The 16,698-nt window shown below is 40.8% G+C and overlaps 1 protein-coding gene across 3 annotated transcripts in view; it reads right to left on the bottom strand.

The window, feature by feature from the left end:
* The window catches only part of CNTNAP2 (contactin associated protein 2), a 2,051,986-nt gene that overhangs the window by 249,792 nt on the left and 1,785,496 nt on the right, over window positions 1–16,698 (bottom strand). For all 3 annotated transcript variants that reach the window (XM_073002555.2, XM_078377431.1, XM_078377432.1), the window contains exon 15: window positions 1,374–1,501. In XM_073002555.2, coding sequence (XP_072858656.2) covers window positions 1,374–1,501 — 128 coding nt within the window. The remainder of the gene's footprint in view (window positions 1–1,373; window positions 1,502–16,698) is intronic.

Here is a 16,698-nt window from a genome sequence, read left to right on the forward strand (position 1 = left end):
AGGTGGCAGCAGCAGCAAAGTATGTGTGTGTGTGAGAGAGTGGAAGTATGAGCAGTAGAAGAAACAGACTGGCAGGAGAGAGGAAGAAGGAAGGAAGCTGCAGAAGATGAAGGAGCAACAGAATGAAAATATGCTGCCTGGTGAAATAAGAGGAGTCTGCATGGATATTTCCTAATGGGTGAGAGAAAACAGAAAATAAACTGTTAAAGGATTTGATGAGCCCTGAAATTACAGAGGCTACAAGCAACTAATTTAAAAGCAAGTAATAAGCAATGAAAAACTGCTATATCTTTTGGACTACATGTATTAAACTCATATGAATTAAATGTGAATCATGCTTTTGTAAAATAAATAACTGTAACTTTATTCAAGTTAAGTCTCTGCCATTGTGCACTCTGCTATATACAAAGAGGACTACAAACCCCAATACATCCAAGTCATTGATAAAGATGTTAAATAGCAAAGGGCCAAGAAGAAAACCCTGAGGCACCCCACTAGTTACCTCTCTCCAGGATGAAGAGAAGCCATTGGTGAGCACCTTTGGCTTCGATCAATCAACTGATTACAAATCCACTGTCTAGCCCACATTTTACTAGCTTCCTTGCAAGAATGTCATGGGGAACTTTGACAAAGGCCTTACTGAAATCAAGGTATGCTACATCCACAGCGTTCCCTTCATATATCAAAAGAAAAAAGAAAAAAAGAAAAAAAAAGAAAAGAAATCAGATTAGTCTGGCATGACTTGTTTTTGAGAAACTTGTGTTGATTTTTAGTGATGACAGCATTGCTTTCTAATTAATAACAAGCTGTCTTTTAATGATCTGCTCTAGAATTTTCCTGGGAATTGATGTCAGGCTGACTGGGTGATAATTATTTGAGTCTGCCCCCCCCTTTGAAGATAGAGACAACATTTGCCCTCCTCTAGTCTGTGGGGACTTCTGTTTTCCAAGAATTCTCAAATATTATTGCCAATGCTTCTGAAATTACTTCTGCCAGTTTTAAAAATATTCTTGGCCCTGGAGACTTGAATTCATTTACAGTAGCCAGGTATTCCTGTACTACTTCTCTACCTATTCTGTGCTGCATTTCCTGCATTTGAGAATACAGGAGTTCTGTTTTCTATTGATTAGCGAAGCATGCAGATACAATAGATGTACCAAAACTAAGTGGGAAGGTTTGAACTGATGTTGAACTAATCAAATTAACTGAAAATGTTTGGGAGAGAGGTTGAGAGACAGAGAGTTCCTTATATGGTACACAACTAGCAACAACCCATAGATGCCAAAATTATATTGGGAAGACATTTTTTTTACTTTGGTGTCACTGTGATGGAAAATAAGGAATTTAAATAAAGAATGGAAGAGAAAACCTACGGTCTCCATGGCATCGCAGAGGGCCCACCGTTAACTTGGCATCTGATGCAGGCCGACTAATATCTCCAACCATCACTTGAGTAATGGGTAGATGATCCTTGTAAGATAGGAGGCCAGCATCTTTTCTCCTGAATGACAACAAAAAGGAAGACAACATGACAGTATATTTAATTCAAGAGAGAATATGAAGATCACTGTACTTTGTACTAAGTTGACTTTGCAAGCTTTGGTAAAATGAACGAAACCAGTGCAACACTATTAGTAGACCTTTGGTCTAGATGGGCGGGGTAGAAATCTAATTAATTAATTAATTAAATATTAGTTTTTCCCATACATTTCAACAAGACACAGATGATCTCCTGAAGTGTTTTTGATTCTGAAGATACACAATGATTTGACAAAGAAATATAAAATCCACCCTGCAATTCTAGCAGAAACATTTCAGAAAATGTCATTCTCACATTTATTTCACTGAGCAAATCTTTGCCTCTTTCTACCTTGCGAAAGTTAGAAAGTTCTGCTTGAGATATAGCAGAATCTTTTATCAGGCCATCTATGAAAAACACAGGAAACAGTTGATCTGTTATTGTTTTGTGTATGTCTAGGTGATTATGTTAGCAGTCAGTGGCCTTCCCATCTGCAGGAAGGGTTGGTAAAAACTCCCTGGTGATTAGTGCCAAGACACACACTTCTTGTTTTAGGCTTCTTTCTCTTATTTTGTGATTAAAAATCAAGATCTTATTTTCTAGAGCAATGACAATTAAATAAAGATGAGCACAAACTGTGCTTTGGAGAGGTTTGATGGATCAGGCCCACAACTATTGCATAGGTGCCTTGTATTCCACATCACCTCCCATAGGCACCCACTCAGAGGCAGTGCCCTGGGCTTCCCTGCCTCACCGCCTCATCTGAGTGGAGACCTGCAAACGGAGGCAGAGAGGGGAATCTGAGGCATCTGCACAATACCTGTGGGCCCAATCACACCAAAATGCGATTTGTGCCCATCTCTGCTCTTGAACATGTGCACAGTGTTCTCCCCAGACAACTACCTATCTTCACCCTGTAATATCCGTTAGCTGATGTGATTTACCCACTCAGTCCCATGCAGCTGCCATTCAAAGAATCCCAAGGTAGCAATAATTGTGTTCTCGAAGGCTTTCATGGCTGGGATCCGATGGTTGTTGTGGGTTTTTTGGGCTGTTTGGCCATGTTCTGGAGGGTTTTCTTCCTAACGTTTCGCCAGTCTCTGCGGCTGGCATCTTCAGAGGACAGGAGCTAGAACTCTTGTGTTCTGGTGTAGTGTGTGGGATTGATGAGTATTTGTAGCAGTGGGATCAGTTTTTTTTATTTTCAGGAGATTGGGTGTTTCCTGTGATTGGGGTGTTTTTTGTTATGGGTGTTTTGTTGTGATAAGGGGGGGAGATGATCTGTGACTGTGATTGATGGGTGTCGTTAGCTAGTTTTTTGTGTGCAGTGATCTCCTGTCTTTATGACTGGGTAGAGTTGGCCCTTTATTTCTTTTTCCATGGTGAATTGTATATTTGAGTAGATGTTTTTGACATGGTTTAGAAATTCTTCCAGTTTTTCTTCACCATGGTTCCAAATTACAAAGTTGTTATCCAAAAATCGGACAGAATGTGGGTGTGAAGGGTCTGAAGCTATGGCATGTTTTTTTTTTTTTAAAGTTCCATGTAGAAGTTCACTATAACCAGGCTGAGGGGGCTCCTCATGGCCACTGCACAGAATGGAGTGCCACAGAAACTGGCAAAACCTTCAGAAGAAAAAACTCCAGAACACAGCCAAACAGCCCCCAAACCCACAAAAACCATTATAGCAATAATTCTCTGCACACATTTTCTCTAAGTTAGTGCTAGTGCCTAATTTATCACAAGTCATTCATTCTTTGCCTTGGCACTTGCCTTTGAACATGGTACTGCCTCTGAACATGGAGGTTTAATTATCAGCTACAGCTAGGTCAAGACTGATAGCCCTTACCTCCATGAAGTGGCATTTAATCTCCTTTAATTTTTTTAAAGCTATCCAAGGTAATAATAGCCTATCTGGCCATAATTACAAACTTTCGGTCTTCCAATGATTGCTTGGAAAAATGTATATAAAGTGCAGAGTAGTGGCATCTAGCTATGCCTCTAATACTAATAACAGTTAGCTCTGTGTTAACTTAATAGGCCAAAGCTATTGACTTCCTGATAATTACTAATAACTGACTGTGGTGGAATGCCCAAGTCACACCTGTCCGTCATATGGAGCTCTAGGGCAGGAGCCTATGGCAGGACAGGAGGGGCGAAGTGAGGAGAACAGTTGGAGACTGAGGAGAGTTAGAGAAGGGTTTTGAAGTGTCAAGACTGAGACTGGAAATTTGGTGTGTGTTAGAGAATAGATAAGAGATAAAAGTAATAGAAAATAGATAGACAGTCATAAGATATTGTTACAGTGGTTAATGTGAATGACTACAAACAAGCAAATGTGTAATCCTATCCAAGTTTAATAACAGAACAATAAAAGAACATCTATGACTGAGGTATATCTGTGATTTACCAGTCAAACAATAAATAAACCTGTTATATTTGACAGCCCAGGTCTAAGAAACATATTTTATATATTGTAGATAAAGATCCACTGGTGGCAGCGTATAAAGGGAGTAAATAGTACATTGTATCCGAAGGTGGACCTGTGTTTGAGGGAAAACAAACAGAGGACACTGGGGGAGTGCTACACTGACCAATGTCCTATTTGGGTAAGCTATATATGTGGTATTCAAACACTGTTCTGGGTTGTTCCCCTCAAAGAATTTCATCTCATACCCCAAATCACAACAGAAACAAAAAAAATAGGTTTATTTGACTCTAGATGAAATGAAAATGAAATGGTCAGTGTGATTATTTTGATCCAGCCCTACATTTAATGATTTCTATGTTATCCTCTTCAATAAAATCTGTTGAGTTGACTATAATACCTGGACTTCCGTTACTCCAGGCTTCATTGATTTTGGGGAAATGATCTCTCTTCCATCCACTAAGAAGCCCTTGCCTTTGGAGCTCTTTGAGATCTTGCTGAAATGAAGGTTACCCAGTTTTTTTTAAAAAAGAGATAACCCACTCTTTCCTTTCTCTGTTGTTTGCTACGTATATACTTAAAGAATGACTTTTTGTTGTAGCTTTTAGAATTCCTTCTTAACCTCAGCTCATTCTCAGCTTTTGCTTTCCTAACACAATCCCTTCAATTCTTTGCTATCTGTTTGTACTTTTCCTTTGTGGCCTGGCCTTCCTTCCAATTCTTATATATGTCCTTTTTTGTTTTCAGATCCTCTCTGAGCTTTTTGGGAAGGCACATTGGTCTTTTTTGCAGTCTTCTACCTTTTTTTGCTGGAACTGTAGTTGTACTTTTGGAATTCCCTTTTACAAGACATTTTTAAAAATAAACTCCCACCCATCTGGGACTCTTTTTCCAGTTAGGACTTTCTCCCATGAGACCTTACTTATCATTGTTCATTAAAATCTGCTTTCCTAAAATCCAGCAAATGTGCAACCACACATGGCTTTTACTTCTTTTGAAATAAAAAACTTCAAGTATAAAATGACTATTTTCCCTCAAAGTTCCTGTTATTGCAATTCATCCACTAAGTCATCTCTATTGCTTAGAATCAAGTCAAGGATAGCTAACTTTCTAGTTTCCTGCTACATTTCTCAGCAACACAAGCCTGTGATTTCTTGGAAGGGCCATGTTTGGCAAAATGTGCCTCCCAACAGGCATAAGGGTAGTTGAAGCCTCCCCATTGCTACTAGAATGTGTCATATCTCTTTTAAATTATTGTAATTAAGATTTCAAAAGTTTTATCCACATCTTCTCCTTGATTGGGCAGTCAGTAGGAGAATCAGGGAAATACAGTGGTGCCTTGACTTACAAACGCCCTGACCTACAACCAACTTGACTTACGAACAGCTCCGGCTGCAAAATTTTGCTTTGACTTGTGGCTGGAGCTTTGACTTACAAATGAAAAAGGTGGGAAATTCAAACCGCGGGTGGCAAAGAGGCTGATTCTTTGTAGTTCTTTCCCTGCAATGGTTAGAGCAGGGTTCAGGGAACTTTTTTACTTCTGCCAAGCAGGAGGAGGGAGAGGGGTGGGTCTACTCATGAGTAAGTGCCACAGAAAGTGCGGGTCTGCTCGTGAGTAAGGGATGTTGAAGGCCCTGGGCTGGGCTCCGTGAGTTGGAGGGGCTCCTCCGTGGATGGGGCGTGCAGGCAGCGCAGGAGGAGGAAGGAGAAGTGGCTGGCTCTGGGTCGTGGTTGGGCGCGGGGAGCCCGTGCCCTCCCTGCCCATCCAGGGGGGAAACCCATGCAGGTCTACCCAGGAGTAAGCACCGCCAAAGGTGCACATCTGCTCATGAGTAGGGGCCCCCTCCGCCATGGCTGGCCATGCCGCTGTGGCTGCCCTATGGGTGCCAGTGCTTTGGAAGCCCTGGAAGCTTCCACAGTGGCAGCTGGAGCCCTGGCCCAATAGTGGCGGCAGAGGCCAGGCCCTGCAGCAGCGGTTGGAGTCCAGGAGGCCTCGTGACGGTGTTGGAGGTAAGGTGCTGCTTTTTCCTTTTAAAAAAGTTGTTCTGGGTGGGTTTGGGAGGGTAGGTTTGGGCTGGGGGGGTTACGTTTCTGTGTTGTTTTTTTGGTTTTTTTTTTCAGTCCCAGTGTGGGACTTGCTCTAATGTTTGTTTGTTTGTTTGTTTGTTTATTTATTTATTTATTTATTTATTTATTTATTTATTTATTTATTTATTTATTTATTTATTTATTTGTAATCCCAGTGTGGGACTTGCTCTGTTTCTTTTCATTTTTCTTCTCTTTTTTCTATTTTTTTCTTCGGCTGGAACGGATTAATCGGTTTTCAATGCATTCCTATGGGAAATGGTGCTTTGACTTATGAACGTTTTGACTTATGGCCACCGTTCCAATATGGATTACGTTTGTAAGTCGAGGCACCACTGTATGTTATTTTTATCCCCCCTACATTATTTTAATCTATGTGATAGATAACCAAACTCATTTCCTGTATTTTGGGCAGGAATACATAGTTTTCACATATGGTGAGACTCCCACTGTCCTTTCTATTTATAGAATAATAATAATAATAATAATAATAATAATAATAATAATAATAATAATAATAATAATAATAATAATAATAATAATAATAATAATAATAATAATAATAATTTATTGTCATTGTAAGTATATACACAGTATACCCATACAACGAAATTCACAGACACCCAGAGACCAGACACATGCACACACATAAAATTCCCCAAACACTCCCCACCCACTAAAAGTCCCCCACTAAAATACAAACATCTACACCGCAGGCCAAGTAACACAGTCCAACTAATTATTCACTACTGGTGGTCCTTAAGCTCATTATTAATTGCAATTATAGCTCTGGGATAAAAACTATTCAGAAAACGTGTGGTCCGAGTCTTAATTGTTCTATATCTTCTGCCAGACGGTAACAGTTCAAAAAAGTTATAAGCAGGATGAGAAGAGTCTTTCAGGATGCTGTGTGACTTCCTCAGATAGCGGGATGTAAAGATGTCATCCAGGGTTGGTAGCTGGAGCCCAATGACATTCTGGGCAATTTTAATGGTTCTCTGTAGAGCTTTTTTGTCCGCTACAGAGCTACTCCCAAACCATGCCAGAATGCCATAGGTTAGGACACTCTCAATTGTGCTACGATAGTATGACAGAAGTAAATGCTGAGATAAATTTAACTTGCCGAGCATTATCAGGAAATACAGGCTCTTCTGTGCCTTCTTCATTAGCATGTTGGCATTTATAGTCCATGAGAGGTCCTCTGAGATGTAAGTACCCAGAAATTTAAAACTACCAACTCTCTCCACTTCCTCACCATTTATGTACAGTGGTAAATGTACATTTCTCTTCCTCCTAAAATCAATTATGAGTTCTTTAGTTTTTTTTGATGTTAAGTGTGAGATGATTTTAAATTGGAAGGGGCCTATAAGGACATCAAGTCCAACTCCCTAATCAATGCAGGGATACAAATTAAAGGATATCTGCCAAGTGGTGATCTAAATTGCTCTTTAATGCCTTCAGTGCTGAAGCACTCACCAGCTCTTGAGGTAATTGGTTCCATTGCTATACTGCTCTAAAAGGGAGGAAGTTTCTCTTGATATTCAACCTAAATCTGGCTTCCTGTAACTTGAGCCCATTGTTAAATATCCTGCACTCAGTGTTGATCAAGAAGAGATCCTGCCCCTCTGAATGACAGCCTTTCATGTTTTTGAAAAGTGCTACGATATCTCCCCTCAGTCTTCTTTTCTCAAGGCTAAACATGTCAGCTTCTTTCAGTCTTTCCTCACAGGCCTTGGTTTCCAGCCTCCTGATCGTCTTTATTGCCCTCCTCTAAACTTGTTCCAATTTGTCAGCATCATTCTTGTACAGTCAACCCTCGACTTACAAACTTAATCTGTTCCGGAAGGAAGTTTGTAAGTAAAAAAGTTCTTAAGTCGAATCAGCATTTCCCATAGGAATGCACTGAAAACCAATTAATCCGTTCCGGCTGTTTTTGGTTCTTAGGTCGAGGGGTGGTTTGTAACTCGAATCTCATGTTCCCATAGGAACTAATGCAAAGCTGGTTAATCTGTTCCTACCACTAGGGGCAGAATTTTTTCTTTTTTTCCTTTTAATCTAAGATGACTTAGGTTAAAAAAAGAGGAAAGAAAAGAGGGAGGGAAGGAGGGAACAGACAGCTTTTAAACAGAACACCTTGAAAAGCACCTTTTCAGCCAAGACAAGCACCTTCTGGGAAAAACTAAGCACCTTTCAGACAACAGATCACCTTGAAAAGCACCTTTTCAATCAAGACAAGCCAATACAAGCACCTTTTGGGGAAAAGGGGGGCAGCAAAGGAGGGAGGGAACAACTTTTAAAAATCCAAAAATCAAAATTTTTAAAAAACAAAAACAAAAAAATAAAAATACAGTCCGTACAGCACTGTGCCAGGCAATACCAGGCAGTCTGAAGACTGTCTCCAAATCCACTCTCAACTCTGGGATGAGCGAGGAAGCAGACAGGCATCTTCTTCACTGGCCAACGGTTAACTGAAAGTTCAAATTTTGCACTTTCCCCACCTCCCACGCATTTTTTTCCGTTCATAACTCGAATCTAAGTTTGCAAGTCGAGTCAATATTTTTCTATCAGAGCGGTTTGTAAGTCGAAATGTTTGTAACTAGGGCCGTTTGTAAGTCGAGGGTTGACTATAGTGTCCAAAATAGGACACAGGACTCAAGGTAAGGCCTAACTAGTGCTGAATAGAGGGGAACTAGTACCTCACAGCATTTGGAGACTATGTCTGTTAATATAATCTAAAATAACATTTGCCTTTTTTTCATAGTCACTTCACGCTGTTGGCTTATATTCAGTTTGTGATCTACGATTATTCCAAGATCCTTCCTATTTGTAATATTGTTTAGACAGATCTTCCCCATCTTGCAACTGTGTGTTTCATTTCTTTTTTCTAGATGTAGCACTTTGCACTTATCCCTGTTAAATTTCCTTCTGTTGTTTTCAGCCCAATGCTCAAACCTATCGAGATCATTTTGAATTTTGTTTGTCTTCCAGGGTATTAGCTAGTCTACCCGATTTGTGTCATCCAGAAATTTGATTAGCATTCCCTGTATCCCCTGATCCAGGTCATTAATAAAAATGTTGAAGAGCATAGGGGCCAGAACTGAGCTGTGGGGTATCCCACTTCTTACCTCCTCCCAGTTTGAGAAGGAGCCATTAATTATCAGCCTCTGAATATGATTCTGTAGCCAACAATATATCCATCTAACTGGCCCACAGCTAGTTAGTTTTATCAGGATATCATGGGCACTTTCTCAAAAGCTTTGCTAAAGCCAAGATATAAGATTTGTATAGCATTCCCTCTGTCTATCAGGGTGGTTACCCAATCAAAAATATGAGTTCAGATGAGTCTGGCAAGATTTGTTCTGTTCTTTTTGAACAATTTTCTTTTTGTTCTTTTTGAACAATATATTTCATTCATTTGCTGTATTCCAGTCATGGGAGTCACTGTTATTCCTATCAAGTTGTATTTTCTTTCCTGAACTAAGATTTCTAGTTTTGTTTTTTCCATGTCTGGTTTCCTTCCTACAGTTTTATGAAGATTATTATGGGGGCCTCATCAGAGCTGCTTGCTTTTTCTTATTGTGCACAGGCCTTCCATCTGTCTTTCAAATCCTCCTGATTAAGTTCTTCATGTCGTGGCCAGGTACATTGTTCCCAGTCCTTGTGAGGTACAATCCATCCCTTGCCAACAGTACATCTTCCAGGAAGTATAACTGGTGGTCCCAAAATCCAAATCCCTCATGTTGGCACAACTTTTGCAGCCAGTTGTTCATTTGGATTGTTTTCCTTTCCTTTTCTATCCCTGTTTGGAGTACTGGTAGGATGGATGAGAAGACTATCTGGGCCTCAAAATCTATGAGCTTCCTTCTCAGAGCTTCAAAGTCTGATATGATTTCTTCATAGTTCCACTTGGCTGTGTTGTTTGTTCTCACAGGCATGAGAAGAAAGATATTTATTTGTGTGAGTTTTATGAGCAATGACAATCATTCTGTAACATCCCTAATCCATCCTTCAGGAAGACAATACACCTGGTGAATCCAAGGATCTTCCCAGTATACTTCAGTTTCAATCCCATGAAGTAGAGAATCTCCTACTACAACCATTCTTCTCTTCTTTTTTGAGAGTGCTGGTGCAGTTGATCTGCTTGGCTGAGCTTCACAGTCCTCCTGTAGGTCTTCTTCTGCAAGGTCTTCTCCAGACTTCAAAAATCTGAAAGTAGTTTTGCAGTCCCCCTGATGAAGCGACTATACTCCTTCTTTTGCTTCTAAATATGGCTATGAGGGAGTTTTATTTACCCACATATTGCACAGAGGAATTCCGCTCACCATTCAGTCACACTGTCTTCTGTGCCTGGATGGTTCACATCAAGGTCAGTGCACAAATGCTTCCTGAAGCCAGTGCCTTCCTAGCATACTCTGAGTCCCTAACCCCTGGGTGCTCAGGGAAAATACACACAAGTTGCTGGTTACAAACCAACCCTGCACAGGATGTAAAGTAACCCAAAATGCTTCAAAATTTTCAAGAGTCCTCACACACTGGGTTTGTACATTCAAATCCTTTGCACCTGTCTCAGTAAACCACAGGTTGGGTAAATTTTCATTATTTTATTAAAAAGCAAAAGGTTGCATAGCATAGCAAAAAGTTCCAGTAATTCCAGCAACAGTTGGAAAAAACCATCATCTGGTAACACAAACAGAACTTACAGAGCTCAAGGCATGATAAAGCTATTCCCACAGAAAATAATGAAAACTAACTTTCTAAGCTATACTAATGAATGTGTATAGAGTTCTTCATAGCAGGTAGCTTAGCGAGAACATGTTGTCATGATGACCCGTCCATGATGATGAATCAAGATGGAGGTTGTCTTTGTTCTTTTCAACTCTCTCTTAGATCCCATCATCCCACTGATCACAGGTCCAAAACCCAACCAGAAATCTAGCTTCTTTTAATTGGCTGTACCATCTAAGTTGGTTAATTAGCTTGACTTTAAGTGCAAGGAATGTTCAAGATCAAGATAGTCTGAGTCCTCCTTTATCTCAAGACATTGGTACTGAGCAGTCTAGATTCTCAAAACAAGCGAGCCCAGCTGGTGCATTTTATTGTGTTTTAAGACTTGATGTCAATTCCATAAAACATAATTCCCTTACATGTTGTATCAGATGGGCAGCTGTTTGGTCTTCTGTGGAGATGGGTTGGTTTGCTCCTTTTTCTGGCAATCACACAAGGTAATCACTGAAGGAAACCAAATAGTCCCCAGAGTATTCCTACCCTTATCTTTTTGAGTTCCAATCAGAGGCTTTTACTTTTTTGGTATGGGTAAGGTCTCTCTGGTTTGTTCTGTTTCCAGTATGTGTGATTGCTAGGAACGGATCAAAGGTTAGCATTCTGACTGTCAAGGCTCCTTCCAATTTGAATTTCCAATATTGTTAAGTGGCTTAATAAGCAAGCCATAGCCGAATCTGTGGCAGCTTGGATCTGTGGTGGCTTCTCCACTGGTAGTTTAAGAAAAGGCAAAGAATTTTTTTAAAAAAATTAAGTGATGCAATGCAGTCTAAATGAAAAATTTCATCTTGGTTACAATAAAATCATAGGTATTTGGTGGTGGAGAAGATGATATAATGATGACGATAACTGCAATAATATTAACTACAGCCTATATTGGTCTGATGATGATTTTTTCTTTCTCAGTTGTACTCTTATCTGATGATAATTATGATGTGATAATACATAAACTAGTGCCTGCATAATCTGATGATGATTTCTCTTTCTCATCTGTTGCCTGATGATGATTGTGGTGATTTCCTCTGAAGCCCCTATTCCCCCAGGCCTTCACGAGGTTCTCAACCTTCTTGTTTCTTCACTGCCACCAGCTACTACTGCTTTAATACCACTTAGTCATGGAGACATGTGTGTTTTTAAAACTTAAGTCATTTATTAGCTCAGGGAAGTTAATATTTGATTAATATTCAATAGGTAAATCACAGGTCGATAATCACTAGTATTTGAATCAATTCTACTTTAACCTTAAAACTCTATTATATCTTTGTTCCATTCAGCATTCTTTCAGATCTCTAACTCATTCTTAGTTCACTTTTAAGTTTCACACAGTCTCTCTCTACCAGAATCTCTCTCAGACTCCATACACCAGCCTTTATATCCAGCCCCCTTCCCCCTTGGCTCCACCTTCCGTCCTCTCATTGGCTCCTTCTCCACTGTTCTGCTGTGATGGACAGGTGAGACCAGGGCTGTTCGCTACAATGATGAATTAGATAATATGAACTATTGCCTGCATAGGTGATTATTTTTCTTTCTCATGTACTTTTGCCTACTTTCAGAGTAGATTGATTCTCTGCTGCATTGCCTCTACTTTTTTGGAGCACCAGAAAACACAAATGGGAAATCTGAGAGGGGAAATATGATAGCACTTTGTAAATACTTCAAAGGCTGTCAAGAGGAAGGGCAGGATCTGTTCTTGATCATCCTAGAGTGGAGGACATACAACAATAGGCTCAAAGTTATGGGAAGCCGGATTTCGGTTGAATATCAGGAAAAACCTCCTAACATTTAGAGCAGTATTGCAATGGTGCTGATTACCTTGAGAGATGGTGAGTGTTGCTGTTACCCAGCTGCTGCCTTGAAAAGGGTGGATATTAATACAGTCACTGTAGCATTCACCCTTTGTTAGGAATAAGTCATGTATTCATGTTTTATGCAAATGTGGTGGAGAGGCAGAGCCGAGAGAGAGGTTAAAAGGCAGAGCCTGAGAGGAAGTGTCAGTCAAGAGTCAGTCAGGAGTGAGTCAGTGAGAGTTAGTAAGAGTCAGAGAGAGAAGGAACAGATATTGATAGTTGGTTAAGATAGACAGAGAAGGTGATAATTAGTTATATGGCAAGAAGAAAGTATGTATAGAGCAGTGGTCGGGGTACAGGGGTAAATTACCCCATATGGGGTAAAAGTGAAAATCCTGGTGGTAATGAGCAGAGCAATACCCCCTCCCTTTCACCCCACCCTCTGCAGCCAAACCTCAAATTGTAAGCCACCTCTCTGTTACTTCCTTGGTTGCAGCAGGGCACTTGTAAATCCTCCCTTCTTTCAGAGACCGGAGATAAGCCTGCTTGATTGGTTACAGCTGTGGATTAGCCCCAGGCAATCAATCCGGGGGTGGGGGGCTTGTGAATGGCTGCTTCTTCCAGAGATGACTGCAAGCAAGCAGGAGGAGGGTGTTGCGAGCGCGCTGAAGCCTCTATTATCTCAGGCCTCCAGGAGGTGCTCACTCTTCTTCACAAGTTGCTGCCACCAATACCAATTCAGTACCAATTATTTACTGAGACATGTGTTGCTTTGAAACTTACACTTGTTTATTTGATCAGTAATATATAATAGGTAAATCACAAGTTGCTAATCAATTTCTCTCACTCACTGAACTCACTGACACACAGAACCCTACTCTCACTGACTTGCTGGCTCACTCTCTCACAGACTCACAAAAATCTCCTCCAAACTCTCATACTCAATACACTCCCCTTTATATCCCAGCACCTCCCCCTTTAGCACCACCTTCCATTCCCTCATTGGCTCCTTTTCCACTGCTCAGCTGTGACGGACAGGTGAGGGCAGGGCTGAACGCTACATACCTCCCCCCTTAACAAGTTGTTTCATGGGGGAAAAGCTATAGTGCTTTACCCTCATGAACGAGGAGCTTTACAATATTACATCATCCCAACATTACACTCACACTTACCACAACATTTACACATTACACTCAAACTTACCCCAACATTTACACATTACACTCAAACTTACCACATTTGAATGTAAACAATAATTCAATATCTGACCTGCATGTTATACATTAACTTTGCAATTCATTTACTAGTTCCATTACATACCTCAGCACTTCAATTGTCTATACAGGTGCATACTTAATAACATGCCATAACATTTAAAATACTTACATATAATTTCTTTTGAATACACAGCATATAACATTTAACAATGTTTACATGAACTTTTTATTGCTTTCACCATTATACTAGAGTCCTTTTATTTCTTATTTAGTCTTTGGGTCTTCTTGAGAGGGCATCTGCAGCACCATTTTGAGTCCCTTTAATTACGCGTACTTCGAAATCAAAGTCCTGAAGAATCAAGGCCCATCTCAGTTTGCTGTTGTTGGCTTTTATGGTCCTTAACCATAATAATGGGGAATGGTCAGTACACAGAACAAAATGTCTCCCCCATATATATGGCTTGAGTTTCTGAAGAGCATACACTATTGCAAGACATTCTTTTTCAATGGCAGCTTTTTGCCCAGGTACGCCATGGGATGAAGTTCTCTGCTGTCGTCCCTCTGGCTCAGCATGGCTCCTAACCCTATGCTGGATGCATCGGTGAAGATGGTGAACTCGCGCTGGAAATCTGGAGACGTGGTGGCGCTGCGGGCTAAACCGCAGAAGCCTGTGCTGCAAGGTCAGAAGACCAAGCAGTCATAAGATCGAATCCACGCGACGGAGTGAGCTCCCGTCGCTTTGTCCCAGCTCCCACCAACCTAGCGGTTCGAAAGCATGCAAATGCAAGTAGATAAATAGGGACCACCTCGGTGGGAAGGTAACAGCGTTCCGTGTCCAAGTCGCACTGGCCATGTGACCACGGAAAGATTGTCTTCAGACAAAACACTGGCTCTATAGCTTGGAAACGGGGATGAGCACCGCCCCCTAGAGTCAAACACGACTGGACAAAAATTGTCAAGGGGAACCTTTACCTTTACCTTTACGCCATGGGATGAAGTTCTCCACTGTCGTCCCTCTGGCTGAGCAGGGCTCCTAACCCTATGTTGGATGCATCAGTGAAGATGGTGAACTCGCGCTGGAAATCTGGAGCTCTTAAGACTGGGTTGGTCATCAACACCTCCTTCAGCTTCACGAACGCCTCCTCGCAGCTGCTGGTCCACTGGATACTATCTGCACTCTTCTTGCGTGTTAGGTCAGATAAAGGGGCGGCTATTTCACTAAATCTGGGTATAAACCATCTGTAATAGCCGAATAACCCTAGAAAAGATCTGATCTTTTTTTTGGTGGTGGGTCTAGGCCAGTTGCTAATAGCTTCAATTTTGGCTTCTAGGGGTTTGATTCTACCTCCCCCTACTATATGGCCTAAATATTTCAGTTCGGGGCTACCCAGCTGGCATTTGCTAGCTTTCACTGTTAGCCCAGCTGCTTTCACTCTCTGCAGCACTGTCTCCAGGTGATACAGGTGATCTTTCCAGGTATGACTAAAGATCCCTATTGTGATAAACTTGGTTATGAAAGCTTAAAAATGATTTGCTGATGGGATTAGCAATCACAAAGTTAACCTGAATGAATCCATTTTGGTTTCTGTGTGTGAGTTGAAAGTGGAAAATTCCAAAGACGATTCCTGTTAGCACCTCTGTACAGTTCAGTGTGACCGTATCTCGTAACTTAGCAACTTAGCTACTACAGAGGGAGCAAAGACACAACATTTTTCCTTAAGGCTCATGGGAACAAGAAGGGAGAAGAATTCCAGTACGAGGAGACGAAAGAAGATGGATGCCAGCAGAAAGGACTTAGGATGGACTTTGTTTCTCTAAGGAAAGTAAGGCTGAGTTTTTCCTATTGAGCGAATGGATTTTTGGATTTTCCAGAAGCTTAATGTATTGTTGTTTTCATGATGGACAATGGGATTTACAGTTCTGTTTTAAAATGTAGATTTTTCTGAAGTTGGAGGGAAGGTCTGCCTTCCCCTACTTTTGTTAGCTAGCTGTTTGTTATTTTCGTTTTTATAGAGGAATTCAATCTCTTGTCGATTGGATGGGATTGGAAATATGTAAATATGCTTTGCTTTGCTTTGCTTAAACTTATTTCTTTCAGAACTTTATTTTTCTAATAAAAATAAATATGCTTAAGATCTGGAATTTGACTTCTTGAATAGAACAAGCTTAATGACTAAATGGCTTACCTAAATTGATATACTGTATAAGGTTTCTTATACTTAACGCTACCATATTGGGTCCAACATATTCCTGAGTGCTCATGTGTGTGGCTTGGTTCTCAATGAAATCGGGTCAGATTTGGTGCAAGAGTAAATTTAGCTGCCCTAAGGTAAAATTTATGGACCCTATTTGCCTGGTAAAGGAGCTATTTACTCTCAAGCCTCTCTGTCCCGTGGCTGAGCAGTTTCTTAGGGAACTGGCTTTGCTCACACCTATATCATCAATGTAAGCCACTGTGAAGTGGCCAAGCCCTTGCAGCATTTTGTCCATGAGTCTCTGAAATGTTGCTGGTGAATTTCTCAATCCAAAACTCAGGACACGGAACTCATATAAATCAAAAGGGCTACAGAAGGCTGTCTTCTCCTGATCTTTGGGGTCTATTCTCATGTGCCAAAACCCTTTCGTTAGATCTAGGCAGGATATGTATTGACATTCCCCTATGGTCTCTATTAGGTTGTCTAATCTGGGCATCAGATATGCATCCGGCTTTGTTACATGGTTCAGCTTCCTATAGTCCACAGAAAATTGAATGCTGCCATCCGGCTTATCTATAGGAGCAGCCCATGGACTGGATGAAAGAACAATGATGTTTTCCTTCAGCATTTTGTCCAGCTCCTTGCGCACCTTATCGACATATGGCCCAGTAACTCTATAAGGAGTGAC

The sequence above is a fragment of the Pogona vitticeps genome, chromosome 6, assembly GCF_051106095.1.
Source record: "Pogona vitticeps strain Pit_001003342236 chromosome 6, PviZW2.1, whole genome shotgun sequence".
NCBI lineage: Eukaryota > Metazoa > Chordata > Lepidosauria > Squamata > Agamidae > Pogona > Pogona vitticeps.